The sequence below is a fragment of the Sparus aurata genome, chromosome 23, assembly GCF_900880675.1.
Source record: "Sparus aurata chromosome 23, fSpaAur1.1, whole genome shotgun sequence".
Taxonomy (NCBI): Eukaryota; Metazoa; Chordata; class Actinopteri; order Spariformes; family Sparidae; genus Sparus; species Sparus aurata.
This window is the reverse complement of record NC_044209.1, coordinates 24,899,526-24,913,690: the sequence shown is the minus strand read 5'-3', so window position 1 is coordinate 24,913,690 and position 14,165 is coordinate 24,899,526. Positions and strand designations below refer to the sequence as shown.

Below are 14,165 nucleotides of genomic sequence, written 5' to 3'. Positions count from 1 at the left end.
CTGCAGACGGAGGAGACAGAGCAGTCTGTGAGAGGAGCAGGGAGCAGGAAGGTGGGGGCTAGAGGAGGACGGAGGGCTTCTGTCCTCCGTAAGAGGGATCTCCTTCCATTGACTCAATGCATTTAAGATTTTTTCATGCTGATCTATGATTGGCTAAGACACGTAATTTGACGCGCTAAGGGAGGACGTCCTCCCTTACCAATCAGCAACCAGAATACAAGATTGACAGCAGGTTGGTCCAATAACAGTTCCCAAATTTCATTCTCACATTTATACAACCGTAAACAAAAAATACTACCATGTATTTTACAGCTTTCACTGCCAGCCATGCTCGGACAAGAAATATGGAGTTTTCAGCGATATTGGAATCGGTTTCAAGGAAATATAAGCACATTTCTGAAAGAAAAAAAAACTGTTAGGAGAAATCAGAGAGAAGTTTCGTTTCTTTCGTTCGTCCTGCTGGAGGACATAAAGTTAGCGGCACGACCGGGACAGCAACACAGTTACAGCGCACACAATACAGAGCAGCAGGAAAGCCACTGTCGTGTAGATCATCTGTCGAGTGCTGAGATAGCACAGGGGGTACTGCGGTTGCCTGCCATTTAGGTGATTGGGGTTCGAATCCCGAAAGAGATAGAAGTTTTTTCTTTTTTTTGTCTTGTATATTAGCTTTTTAATGAAATGTTTTTTAAAGAAGTCTTGTAAGTCATTGTTTTATTGCTTAATTTTCATTGAATATAAGAAAGTAGGGTTAATTAGTTGACTTGTATATAATAACATGACACCGTGGACTGGTTTTCCTCCTGTCCTCCCCAATTTTTTCAGTGACCAGCCGCCACTGATATATATATATATATATATATATATATACATATATATATATATATATACATATATATATATATATATATACATATATATATATATATATATACATATATATATATATATATATATCGGAATATCGGATTTTTAAATCACCAAATATTTATATCGATATCGGCCTTAAAAATCCTTTATCGGTCAGGCTTTAAAGCTAGGGTCTGTAATGTTGTTCAGAAACACATTTTGTTATACTGGGTGAAATGATCCTGCTATCCTGAGAGTAGTCAATACATTATGTATTCAGAAAAAGGAACGAAAATAATCGGACCTCTGTGGCAGCTGTAGGACTGAGAAAAATCTGACCAATCCCTTATGTCTGGCCCGGACAGCACGGATTGGTCATATGCACAGACTGGTCAGATGCCTTCATGTCTCGTCCTCTGTCCCTCCCTACTCCGCGCGCTCACGTTAAGTTTCACTGATGCCGAAAATATTCAGCAGGCTCCTCTGCAGAAATACGAGTTGCAGGAGAAGACGTTCATTTGGTTACAATGGCAGAGAAAATGCAGCCAGCATTACTTGTAACAGCTAACCCTGCTAAAAAGGCAAGGAAAAGAAAGCCTGAGGCAGAAAAGGCTGCAACGAAAAAGGCTCTGGATAAAGAAAGAAGTCGGACCGAGTCAACATCGGTGTGGCGTTTGAGCGGTGGAAACAACTGGGGCATGTGAAGGGCTTGAAAAGTGATGCAGAGGTTGCTCTCTTTCTGTTGGACAGGTAATTATTTGTTTTGTTTCATGGGGAATTGCTATTTTCATGAAATATGTGAGGTTTGCCAACTTGGCTACGTTTGTAGCTCGTATTAGCACAATGCTAACGTTAGCTTCTTTTTGTGTTGTTTTTAGCCATGAGAATGGCTAATGAGTCGGCCCAATTTCCACTGGATAGGGGTCTGCTGCGTTGCGGCTCCGATCCGGTTTTGGTCCGCTGTCCGGCAATCCCCACCGGTTGCGGTTAGAGTCCGCAACGGCGCAGTAATGTAGACAGCTGGCCTCACGATGTGTGCTAGTGTCAACACGGCGTGTTTTATTTTGAAAAGTAACCGGATGTAGTTTGTTAATTTATCGCTTGACTTCCTGTCTGCGCCATGCTAAATTCAGCTGAATTGCTGCGTCTTGCTCCGGCATCTCCTTCTCCCTGCTGAGTCCCACTAACAGATGCGCGTTCAAGTGTGTCGAGGAGTGGCTTTGGACGGAGCACTGACGGGATGGAGGGGTGGAACTTAGAGGAGGTGCCACTTTCAAATCTTGCTAGCTCTCTTGCTAGCTCTCCAGGATTGTAGACCTTAGCTTTAATTGTAATGTTCCATAAAACATGTTAAAAAATAAATGTTCCTTAAAGTTTACATGTGTTTTTCTTATATTTTTTATACATTCACCTTTTTACCCTAGACAGGCGAGGAACCATATATGGTCACTTCATTGATCTTGATTTTCAACATAAAAACTGAATATTTTAAAAAATGTAACAAAAGTAGAAATGTCATGTTGTGTCCTATAATGACACTCTGGGGTTGAAATTTTGCATTTTGAAGTATTTCATTGAGTGCCTGATAAAGGGTTAACACTCTGAAAGGGAAAGGAGCTGTGTTTCGGTGGACAGATGAATGTCAGAGGGCATTTCAGTGTCTCAAAGACCATCTGACCTCGCCTCCTGTCCTTGGTCACCCCGATATGTGTAACACATTTGTTGTCTACACCAATGTAAATTCTACAAGTGTTGGAGGTGTCTTTGCACAAAGATCTGACACTTCATTCCAAGAGCAGGTCGTTGCTTACCGGCAAGGACTGGAGTTCAGATAAATGGAGACATTATTTGGAGAGAAAATTGGTAATCACTGTACTCTATATTGCCATATGTCTTAAACACCACAAAAGCTAGCTCCAGGCTTATTCGCTGGGTGCTGTATCTGCAAGAATTTTTACTCACTAAGTATCATGAGGCTAAATTTAACAATGCACCTGATTCTCAAACGCAGGCCACGTTTCTGGCCTCCCTGGAAGTGTTATTCACCTTCTCTGGTATGTGACAAGATGAGGATATCTGAAAAGCTCAGAGGAATGATCCAGAAGTCCAGAAAAGTATAAGAGGCACTGCTTATGGATGACGCATCATCTGGTGAAGCAGACTCTGGTTAACCAAACATCCTGACTGAGGTGACCTACCTGTAGCAGTCCCATTGTGCATCTTTTTGTGTTTTGGACTAAATTTCAAAATCCTCTGGACTGATTGCAGTAGATTCAGATTATTTGTGCGCAGGGTGAGGAGACTGACTTCTAATTAATGAAGCAGCTTGGGGCATTCCCCTCCCAGCTGGATTGTAAGCATTTTACTGCTAGTACCGCCACAACCTCACCAGTGTTTCACAAACCATGCCACCAATGGAAACTACACTTTTTAAAAAGCAAGACCTTTTTTGAAAAACTATAATAATTACTAAAACCCCTGAAACTAGTATTCTTTTACCATGTTGAAAACGGTGTTTGCTTGTTGATCAGTACCATGGTGCAAATGATCTACCATATGACGTTACAAGGCTAATTGCTCTACTTAGTTTTTGACTGATTTCTCTGGTCAACCAAATAAATAGTTAAAGAAAGGAAGTGACAGGATTCAGGATAATGATGAAAGGTATCATCTTTATTGTAAGAAACCCCAACCATGGTTAATATTTTATGAACTCTGTTGAAAGGCCTAAAGCATATGTGTCAAACTCAAGGCCCGCGGGCCAAATCCGGCCCGCCACGTCATTTTATGTGGCCCGCGAGAGCTTAAAAGGTATACAATTGTCTTAAAATAAAAGTCTACACTGCTTTACAGTGTACAGTGACCATAAACTACATCTCCCACAATGCATGTTGATGACCCGATAACCCGACGTGCATTGTGTGACCCGCGAAAATACCGCATCCTGCCGCGAGATCCCAGTGTTTCCATATCAGCGTTTGACTAAAGTGGATTTCTAAGAAGTGATGGAGAAGTTGTCCACAAATTAAAAGGCAGACTGCAGCTGCAGCAGAATGTGTTCACCAAAGCTACCGCTAAAAGTGATGCAGCAGTGAAAGCTAGCTTTATTGTGGCTGAAGAAATCACCCGAGCGTCCAGGTGTTTTTCGGAGGGCGCATTTGTGAAGCGGTGCAAGCTAAAGGTGTGTGTGCAGGTGTGTGTGCAGGTGTGTGAGCAGGTGTGTGAGCAGGTGTGCCCCGACCAGAATCAGACTTTTAACAATATCAGTTTGTCAAGAAACACCATCGCAGACCGAGTTAAGGAACTAGCAGACAATCTGACAACACAGCTGGATAAAAAGTCTCTAATTGCAGTTTGTACAGACAAAAAAAAAAATCACCATTTATTGAACATGTACTAGCAGACCAGTTCTTGAAGGTTTTAACTCACATCAGTAATAGCCTTCTTGGCTTTCTCCTCAGCATTTCTTGATTCCTGAACAGCATCATCCACTTCACCTTGAACCTGGACGAGGTCAGACTCCAGCTTCTTCTTGGTGTTCATAAGACTGGTGTTCTGAATATTGACCAAGATTAGACAGTTTTTATTGGTATGTGTCTCACATCTTTGATTAGAATAATTCTTAATAATTCTTAATTCTTAATGAAAACACACCTGAGAGTGAAGCAGTCCAACACGCTCACTAGCATCAACCAACTCCTGCTCAGCCACTTTGCGTCCTCTCTCTGTCTGGTCCAGAGCGGCTCTCAGCTCCTCGATCTCAGCCACCATCAGGCCATTTCTACGCTCCACCATGGCAACCTGCTCCTTCATGTCTTCCTGTCCTCTGACAGCATCATCAAGGTGCAGTTGGGCATCCTGACATTGCACAGAGAAAAAGAAAGTGTATGTAATTTCCCTTTGATTAAAAGAAAAAAATACATTTGGTTATGAAACAAATCTTACCTTGAGCTGTCCCTGGACATTCCTCAGTTGTTTCTGGGCCTCACCAGCCTGCCTGTTTGCATGGCTCAGCTGAATCTCCATCTCATTCAGGTCTCCCTCCATCTTCTTCTTGACTCTCAGGGCATCATTCCTGCTCCTGACCTCAGAATCAAGAGTGCTCTGCATGGAGTCAATCACCCTCTGGCTGTTCCTCTTGATCTGCTCCATCTCCTCATCCTTCTCTGCCAGCTTCCTGTCAACCTCACCTTTGATCTGGTTGAGCTCAAGCTGGACACGGAGAATTTTGGCCTCCTCATGCTCCAGTGTGCCCTTAAAAAGTCAAAAAACCAACAAAAGGTATTTTTTTTTGCAGGAATAAATTCAAAATGAATACATGGTTACATTTTAATCATGTATTTTATCATAGTGGTTCAATAATGTCATTAAGATTTTACCTCAGCTTCCTCCAGTGCTGACTGAATTTCAGACTTCTCAGTCTCTACAGTCTTCTTGGCTTTCTCCAGCTCATGGATACTCTTTCCAGTCTCACCAATCTGTTCAGTCAGGTCTGAGATCTCCTCTGTAGATCGACCAAAGTCAAATGTAGTTAGAACTATATATTCAGATTACATCTGGGAATATGTGTCAGTGATTTTACAACCAAATAACGCTCACAGACTTCACTACTAGAGGGCTAAGAAGAACCCTTGCAATTACTATGACCATTACATTAAATACAGTAAGATTGGCATACGCTGCAGGTTCTTGTTCTCTCTCTTCATGGTCTCCAGATGATCCAGAGCCTCCTCATAAGAGTTCTTCATCTTGAACAGTTCAGTGCTGAGAGAACGAGCCTCCTTCTGAGCTCCCTCCAGCTCTGCCTGGCCCTCCTCATACTTCTGTTTCCATTCTGCAAGGACCTGGAATTGTATAGGTCAAAATATATAAATTCAATGACTATTCATTAAGTAAGGTACTTGTTTCTTGCTACAAAACTAGTGTTGATTACTAGTTTAACCATTTACCTTATCAAAGTTCCTCTGCTTCTTGTCAAGGTTGGCAGCCAGAGAATTGGCTCTCTCAACATCAATCATGAGGTCCTCCACCTCACCCTGCAGCCTCCGCTTGGTCTTCTCCAAAGAGGCACACTTGGAGTTCACAGCCTCAATGGATTCCTCAGCATCCTGCAAGCGCTGGGCAAGCTTTTTCCTGTAGTGAAGAGGAATTATTTGAGCTTAAGTGAACAAAGATAGCAAAAAGGGATTAATCTTTGAAATAGTATAAAGGATTATATACTTGGCCTCCTCTAGCTCCTCAGTGCGCTGGATAGCATCAGTCTCATATTTGGTTCTCCACTGAGCCACCTCACTGTTGGCCTTGGACATTCCTCTCTGTAGCTCAGCTTTGGCCTCCTGCTCCTCCTCAAACTGCTCTCTGAGCAGATCACAGTCATGGCGGGCAGACTGAACTGCATGGGCCAGGGCATTCTTGGCCTGTTGATGATGACAAAACATTAGTATCTGAGCTATGAAGTTTGACGTGGCCATTTAGTTTTGAATCCTCAAGACTACTTCTGCATCTATCATTTCCTACTCAGCATCATGTAATGTTGATGTTTCTTTTCATTATCTGTCAAAAGCTGAGCTTTAATCTTTTAGATCTTATCATTGTATTATGGTACATATTTTGACTACATTTGAAAAAGAGAATATACCCGCTGTTAAAATCTAATAACAACGCATGTAAACTTGTTTACCTTGACTTCCTCCTCAATGTGTCTCTTGAGCTCCTCAATCTGCTGAGTGAAGGCCTGTTTTCCTCTGGTCAGCTGGGAAACAAGAGCTTCCTTCTCTTCAAGCTGGCGGGAGAACTCACCTGAATGACAATGAGTGAATCCAAATATTTATTATTAAAATTCTCATTGATAACTTCCATCAGTAGTTTCTATTCCATGACACTCACCATTCTCTGTCTGCAGTCTTGCCTTTTGTCCATTAACGTCGTTCAGCTGGCGAACATTCTCATCATTTTTGGCTTTGAGCTCACTCAACTGGTCCTCAACAGTTCTGCACATTTTTTCCAAGTTGCCCTGTCAACAAAAAAACATGATGTTCATTGAGTTTGTTTCTAAATGTAATGCTACTGCCATATTTATTGGTTAGAGGTCATGTTTCTGAGCATAACGAAAGGCAAATACCTCATCTTTAAACAAACCACTCACCTTAGCTTTAGCAACAGCCTCCATGTTGCTGGAGAGGTCATCAATCTCCATCTTGTACTCGGCTCTTCTCCTTCTCCAGCTTCTGCTTGACACGCTGGAGGTTGTCGATCTGCTCTCCCAGCTCTGCAACACTGTCTGCCTGCTTCTTGCGGAGAGCTGATGCGGTTGCTTCATGTTGCAGCGTTGACTCTTCAAGATCCCTGCGCAACTTCTGGAATTCAGCTTCACGCTTCTTGTTCATCTAAATCTGAGCAGCTGTTGCTCCACCAGCCTCCTCGAGCCTCTCACTGATCTCCTCAAGCTCCCTGGAGAGGTCAGCCCTCTGCTTCTCAACCTTAGCCCGAGCAGCCCTCTCAGCCTCAATCTCTTCCTCCAGCTCCTCAATACGAGCCTAGATTTGATGAAAGAAGTTTTATTGACCTGAATATGAAGTGTTTGGTTATTTACTGAGTCTGATTTGCAAACGTATAACAGTGTATGTACAGTATTTTGAATATGTCACCTGGAGCTCCTTGATCTTCTTCTGAAGCTGAGCACCAAGAGACTGTTCATCCTCAATCTTGCTGAGGAGCTGGCTGGTTTCAAATTCTTTCCTTGATGAGGATAAAAAGAAAGCTTTCACTGTCACAGTTTGTACTGTTATTGGAATGTAATGTTTGAGATGCTGAAAAGAAGATTAGTAACCTAAATCAAAAACCTTACTTCTTGATTTTCTCATCAGATTGCTGTTTGTCATTCTCCAGATCCATGATGGATTCCTGGGCTAGTTTCAGATCTCCTTCAAGCTTCCTCTTGGCTCTCTCAAGGTCCATGCGGAGCTTCTTCTCTTGCTCCAGTGACCCCTCGAGCTATCACATGACAGTTAATGAAAAATTATTTGATGTATTCAAATGACAGTGTGTAATCACAAAGAAATATGATTTACATTATACATTATTTTGAATATGTATCATGGAATGTCAATTAAAACACCAGCTACTTGACAAGAGAAACACACTATTGAAAAAATTTTTTTCTTACATCATCCACTTGCTGTTCCAGCTTTGTCTTGGCTTTGGTCAGAGTGTTGACTTTGTCTTCCTCTGCCTGGAGATCATCGAGTGTTTGCTGGTGGCTCTCTTGGAGGGCTTTCTTCTCCTTGGTTAACTTGGCAATAGACTCATCTTGAGATGCCATCTCCTCTGTCAGGTTTTTCACCTAAAATGATGTGATAGGTGCATTATTTCCATCACATTATATTGATATGGTCTGTCTTTAAATGGGTTTAAAATAATCCAAACCTTGTTTGCTTCCTCTTCTTGGCAGTCAGCTCAGCATTGATTTCCTCTTCATCCTCCAGTCTCTCGTTTGTCTCTTTGAGTTTGGCCTCGAGTTGGATCTTGCTCTTAATGAGCCCTTCACATCTTTCCTCAGCATCAGAGAGGTTCTCAACTTCCTATTGTATATAATGGAAATACAGTTTATTTCGTTTTTACAATCACCAGTTTCAGAGAAAGTGAAGTTGTTTCGCCTTTTTTATTCTCACCTATATATCTTAAAATGTAAGCAACATTATTCCGTTACTGAAGTATATATGTAATAGATTTACGCTTCCTTTTCTTTCTTTTGTTTCCTACTCACTGCAGCCACTTGGAGTTGGAGGTCATACTTCTCCTGTAGCAGGGAAACCATCTTCTCCTCCAGTTCCTTCTTCTTTGCCAGGGCAGTAGCCAGGTCTGATTGCATCTTATCATAGTTCTCCTTCATCTGCTGCAGCTCCTTCTCAGTCTCAGCACTCTTCAGGAGAGGCTTGATCTTGAAGTAGAGATTCATCCATGGCCAGTTCTTGACATTCATGAATGAACGGATGTTGTACTGGATAGAATAGATAGCTTCCCTGGAAAATGAGATAAATGTACAAAGTGTCATTTCTTCTGAAACATTATTTTACAGAACTTCTAAGTCTAACAATGAAAACATATTTATCAACTACATAATTGGACAGTACAGTTTAGGGTACAGTAAAAGAATCCTACCTCCTCTCCATCATCTTAACAAACTCCTTCCTCATGACATATCCTCTGCAGAGAGCCTGAGTCATGGTCACCAGCTCAGCCAGTTTCTCATCTCTCATCTCCTCCAGGGTACCCAGCAGACCAGCTTTGAAGAACACCTATGTTGTCAAGTGGGGCACATTAGTATTCAGTGCATATGGGTACAACAGAACAACCGCACAAGTAAATCTTATAGAACTGTCGTTGAGGATGAACCTTTGTGTGTCCAAACTTGTACTGAGTGTGGTCTACATCAATGGAGCCCAGCAGCTTCTCTGAAGCTTTCTTGTTGTCAATGAACTGTCCCTCAGGGATGACACTGGCATTCAATACTTTGTATCTACAAGAGAAAATTATATGGTTCCTTTTATCTTCCTCCCACTTTTTCTTGGTGTTTACCATCCTAATACCTCTATGGAAATCAACTTGACTTGCTTGTAATAAAAACTGCAGTCACCTCTGCTTGAAGTCACCATAGAGGATTCTGCTGGGGAAGCCCTTTCTGCAGATTCTGATGCCCTCCAGCACACCATTACACCTCAGCTGGTGGATGACCAAGAAGTTCTCCATAAGACCTGCACATTGCAAACTCGTTGTATCAAAACATTTCTTAACATGACCATGTCACACAAAGTGCCCAAATCTGGGTTATGTGCTTCTTACCTGGCATCTTTGTCTCATTAGGAATCAGACAGCGGACAAAGTGAGGGTGAGTGCTCCTCAAGTTGGTCATCAGCTTGCCCAAGTTCTCCTGTGGATGAGTATTACAAAATAATAGCTCATCAATATTTTAAGATGAAATTGTTCATTGTTGTCCAAAAATATGAAACAATACATACCCTGAAAAGAGCAGACACAGTCTGGAAGGAACCACCCTTCTTCTTGCCACCCTTCTTGCCGCCACCTCCAGCAGCCTCTATTTTGCAAAATTATTTAATCAGTTGAAACAGACACATCGTTTTTCACTACAAAGTCGCTGCACTGCCTGTAACTTTCCAGACCTCAATTTTCAGTAAGCAGCCAATAGCTATGAAAAAAGATGGCAACAATGCTCACTAACTTCAACAGTAGAAAATAGGAGGTTAACACATCTGTACAGAGCACACAGAGTTTCTATATACTCTGCTCACTTTTCTTTCTTACCGTCAGCTCCAGGCATGGCTGCATATAACATCGCCAGCAGTTTGTTTGAAGACTTCTGGTAAAGCTGAACAACTGAATCATTCAGGGGGTCCTTGTTCTTGTCCAGCCAGCTATTGATATTGTATTCCACTGTGCCAGCATAGTGAACCAGGGCGAAGTGAGCTTCAGCCTTGCCCTTTCCGGGCTTTGGCTTCTCAAAGGCCTTGGTCTTGCCAAGATGCTGATCATGCAGCTTGTTCTTGAAAGTTGTGTCAGAGGCCTTGGGGAACATGCACTCCTCTTCAAGGATGGAGAAGATGCCCATTGGCTGAGAAGAATTTACATTTCATGGTAAGAAATAGAAATTACCTGAGGAAGCTAACATTTGTACTTGAATGGAGAAATCTAACTTGTTTAACAAAGTGGTATGTTACCTTCTCGATAAGCTCAATGCAGGCAGCCAAATCCATACCGAAGTCAATGAACTCCCAAATAATACCTTCCTTCTTGTACTCCTCTTGCTCCAGGACAAACATGTGGTGGTCGAAGAACTGTTGCAGTTTCTCATTGGTGAAGTTGATGCAGAGTTGCTCCAAGCTGTTGAACTGTAGTTATAGAAAAGCATTTAGTTTCATACCAAAATAAGTTTGAACTTAGGCATTTTCCAGAAGGGTTGATTTTCTAAAACTTACATCAAAGATTTCAAATCCAGCGATATCCAACACACCAATGAAGAACTGTCTTGCCTGCTTTGTGTCCAGCATCTCATTGATACGGATGACCATCCACAAGAACATTTTCTCATAGATGGATTTGCACAGAGCGCTGACAGAATTGTTGACCTAAATATAATAATTTAAGTGTGGGGATTTATGAGTGTGATTTTTCTATTTGAAATGTAAACATTTCCCTTTCCAAACACCCAAATTCCGTCTTTTTACCTGTGGAACGGTCTGACCTTTGGTCACCATCTCATTGCCGACTTTGACTCTTGGGTAGCACAGAGCTTTCAGCATATCAGCTGAGTTCAGGCCCAGGAGGTAGGCGATTTTATCAGCCACTTATGGGGAGGAACAAGAAGTCATATGAATGAATGAATTAATATTTTGTTTTCATGTTTGGTAATAAACATGACCCATCCCTATGAATTGTGTGGTATCTTACAGACCAGAAATAAAGCAATATTAAAGTGTATTATTTTAGAAATTACCCTCCGTGCCATCTGGTTCAGCCTGATCCTCACGCTGCTTCTGCTTGAATTTCATGTTGCCATGATGCATCACAGCTCCAGTCAGCTTGTAGATGCCCAATTTCTCCTCAGGAGTGAAGCCCAAGATGTCAATAGCAGTCTGCAGAGTAAATTAAGCAAAGTTATTTGTATGTTAAACATTTTCCCCTGTATACCATCTCTTTAACTAAATTGTTGTCTTACATCTGTTGCATCGAACTCCTCCACATCATTGATGCTTTTCACAGTGATTTCACCCTGACTGATCATTGGGTAGTCATAGGGGTTGGTGGTGATCAGAAGAGCCTCTAGAGGAGGACAGGAGAATTACATACTATTGTTTGATTTTTTTCTGATATTGTTTCAAGTCTTATTTAGAATCAGTGTAGTAACATACCCAAGAGTTCAGGCCTGTGGCCAGTCATCAGCTGGTAGAATATATGGTAGCTCCTCTCAGCAGACAACTGGAAGGTGACACGAGACTTCTCCAGCAGATCTAAGAGGAAGAAATTTAAATTGCTAACTTTATCAGAGCCTAGATAATAATTTTAATGGATGGTGACAAATACCATAATTGAAACTTACATGTTTCAATATCAGCTGAAGCCAGTTTGCCAGAAGTGCCAAAGTGGATCCTGATAAATTTACCCTAGAGAGCCAGATCATTAATATTATCTTTGTTTTTTGTTTTTTAAATGTAGGAATGAAAAAGGTCTCAAGATGTTTCCTATAATACTTACAAAACGAGAGGAGTTGTCATTCCTCACAGTCTTGGCATTACCATAGGCCTCCAACAGAGGGTTGGCTGCAACGATCTGGTCCTCAAGAGAGCCCTGCAAGAGAGGATTTCAATTACATGAGCTACACATTCAAATACACTTTCCTCTGACAAACACTTTCATCTGACACAACCATTTTTACCTGCATTTTGCCAGGTGTTGGCTCAGTCTTCTTTGCTCCAATAGCTGCAATTGTTGCAAAGTACTGGATGACACGCTTGGTGTTGACAGTCTTTCCAGCACCGGATTCTCCACTGGGGTACACAAGACATATTATCAAGATTTTGCTTCATCATCATTAAGTTAATAAAGTTATAGCAAGATAGTGTGTTTTATACTCACGTAATCAGGATAGACTGGTTCTCATGATCTGAAACACAAACATAAATGCTTGACATGAGTCTTCTTTTCCTTTTTTATAAATATCAATGGAAGATTTTACCTCTGTGTGTTTAGATTCCAACACCGACATTTTTATCTTACCAGTGAGCATGAACTGATAGCCATTGTCAGAGATGGAGAAGATGTGGGGTGGAGCCTCAATCCTCTTCTTGCCTCTGTATGCTGCTACACATACAGAATCATACACGGGAAGCCACTTATAGGGATTCACGACAACACAGAACAGCCCAGAGTAGGTCTGAAATTGTAAAAAGTATAAACATAGTGTGATTTGATTTAGATTTTGTTTGTTTTCCATGTAGGTACACATACTCTATACATATTTACATATACATTAGATTAGCATAGTGTAGAAACTCACGTAGATCATCCATGATGCATAACGCTCTTTGAGGTTATACAACACGCAAGGCTCATTGAGGTGGGTCATCATGGCCATGTCCTCAATTTTGTCATACTTGGGAGGGTTCCTGGGATGGATGTCATCCTCTTTCACTGTGATCGTCTGAACAGCAAATACAGTGTAATGTATTTAACCAAGACATAATTTCAAACAGAAAAGTTCATCACATGGATCACGTTGTTGTTCACAGTTTCAGTTTGAGCCCAAAATACAATGAGAAACAAATAGTTGACTGAATATTTTACTAAGATATTGTTTTAAATTAATGTAAATCCTATCCTTGTATGTACAAGGTGTCTTAGATGGATATCGATTGAGTACTTTAGTTGAAAAAAGTAAAACAGTGAATGACTTACTTTTCCACAGTCGGTTTCCACCATGGCTTTTCCACCCTCTTTCTTTACAAGTTTACCCTTGAGGTAAATCTCCGTAGGCTCAGCCACAAAATAGGCAGTTTTGGCATCAAAAGGAGTGGTTTGTGCCTCAAGCCTCTCCTTCTCTGGCTTCCGGAGGTAAATGGCCGCCGGGCCATACTGCTCCATCTCTGCGTCTGTGCTCATGGTGGCACTTCAGTGGAGACTGAAAAGATGAAATCCACAATAGTGTTAACATATCAACCTGACATAGCTGTTGTCTTCTGCCCAGCTGATTACGGGGATTTAAAGTTTTTTATGGTAAAATATTTCACCTCAGCTGGTTCCAATAACAACTGAGCGTTGGCGTCTCTGGTGGAGTTGGGAGATCCTGTAAATACATGATTAGACATTAGTACAATAACTTGTTTCGGATTGTTTTTCTAATTTCACATTTTTTTTATGTGTAAATGTAGCCAATTAGGAAACAGATGAGGGTGAATATGGCAAAATGTTTATAGATTTGCCAAACAGATTCAAATTGTAATGGATTGAATCATTAAAGTCAAAGTCAATCATTAAACCATTAAAATTCTTTTCCTTCAACTCTCAACTCAACTGCCCTCATTGACAGAGAAATAGTATTGCTCTTAACGATCAGTCAGTATGTATAAGATGAAACATAGTGTGTATTAGATGCAAATACAAACCAACAAACTGTTAATTTTCTAAGAACCTACTTCTTAAATGTGATAGGAGTTTATGAAGAAAATTGTTTTGGAATAATGTCTAGTCAAGACTACCACCCAGGTAACTCTGCATAGAATTCTTGACAATAAGCAAAAGTAATT

The 14,165-nt window shown here is 41.2% G+C and overlaps 1 protein-coding gene across 1 annotated transcript; it reads right to left on the bottom strand.

Annotated features, from left to right (window-relative positions):
* Positions 1-7,235: 7,235 nt before the first annotated feature.
* LOC115575247 (myosin heavy chain, fast skeletal muscle-like) lies at positions 7,236-13,803 on the bottom strand. Its single transcript, XM_030407126.1, has 25 exons — positions 13,650-13,803; positions 13,318-13,540; positions 12,920-13,063; positions 12,640-12,796; positions 12,499-12,526; positions 12,299-12,410; positions 12,118-12,210; positions 11,963-12,026; positions 11,775-11,873; positions 11,582-11,685; positions 11,360-11,498; positions 11,091-11,209; positions 10,842-10,991; positions 10,584-10,754; positions 10,171-10,477; positions 9,867-9,943; positions 9,691-9,778; positions 9,485-9,602; positions 9,244-9,367; positions 9,010-9,146; positions 8,615-8,870; positions 8,015-8,191; positions 7,697-7,842; positions 7,497-7,587; positions 7,236-7,385 (listed from the first exon to the last, which is right to left on the bottom strand). The coding sequence occupies exons 2-25, from the start codon at positions 13,519-13,521 to the stop codon at positions 7,236-7,238; spliced, it is 3,255 nt and encodes a 1,084-aa protein (XP_030262986.1). The 5' UTR covers positions 13,522-13,540; positions 13,650-13,803.
* Between the last annotated feature and the right edge of the window lie 362 nt (positions 13,804-14,165).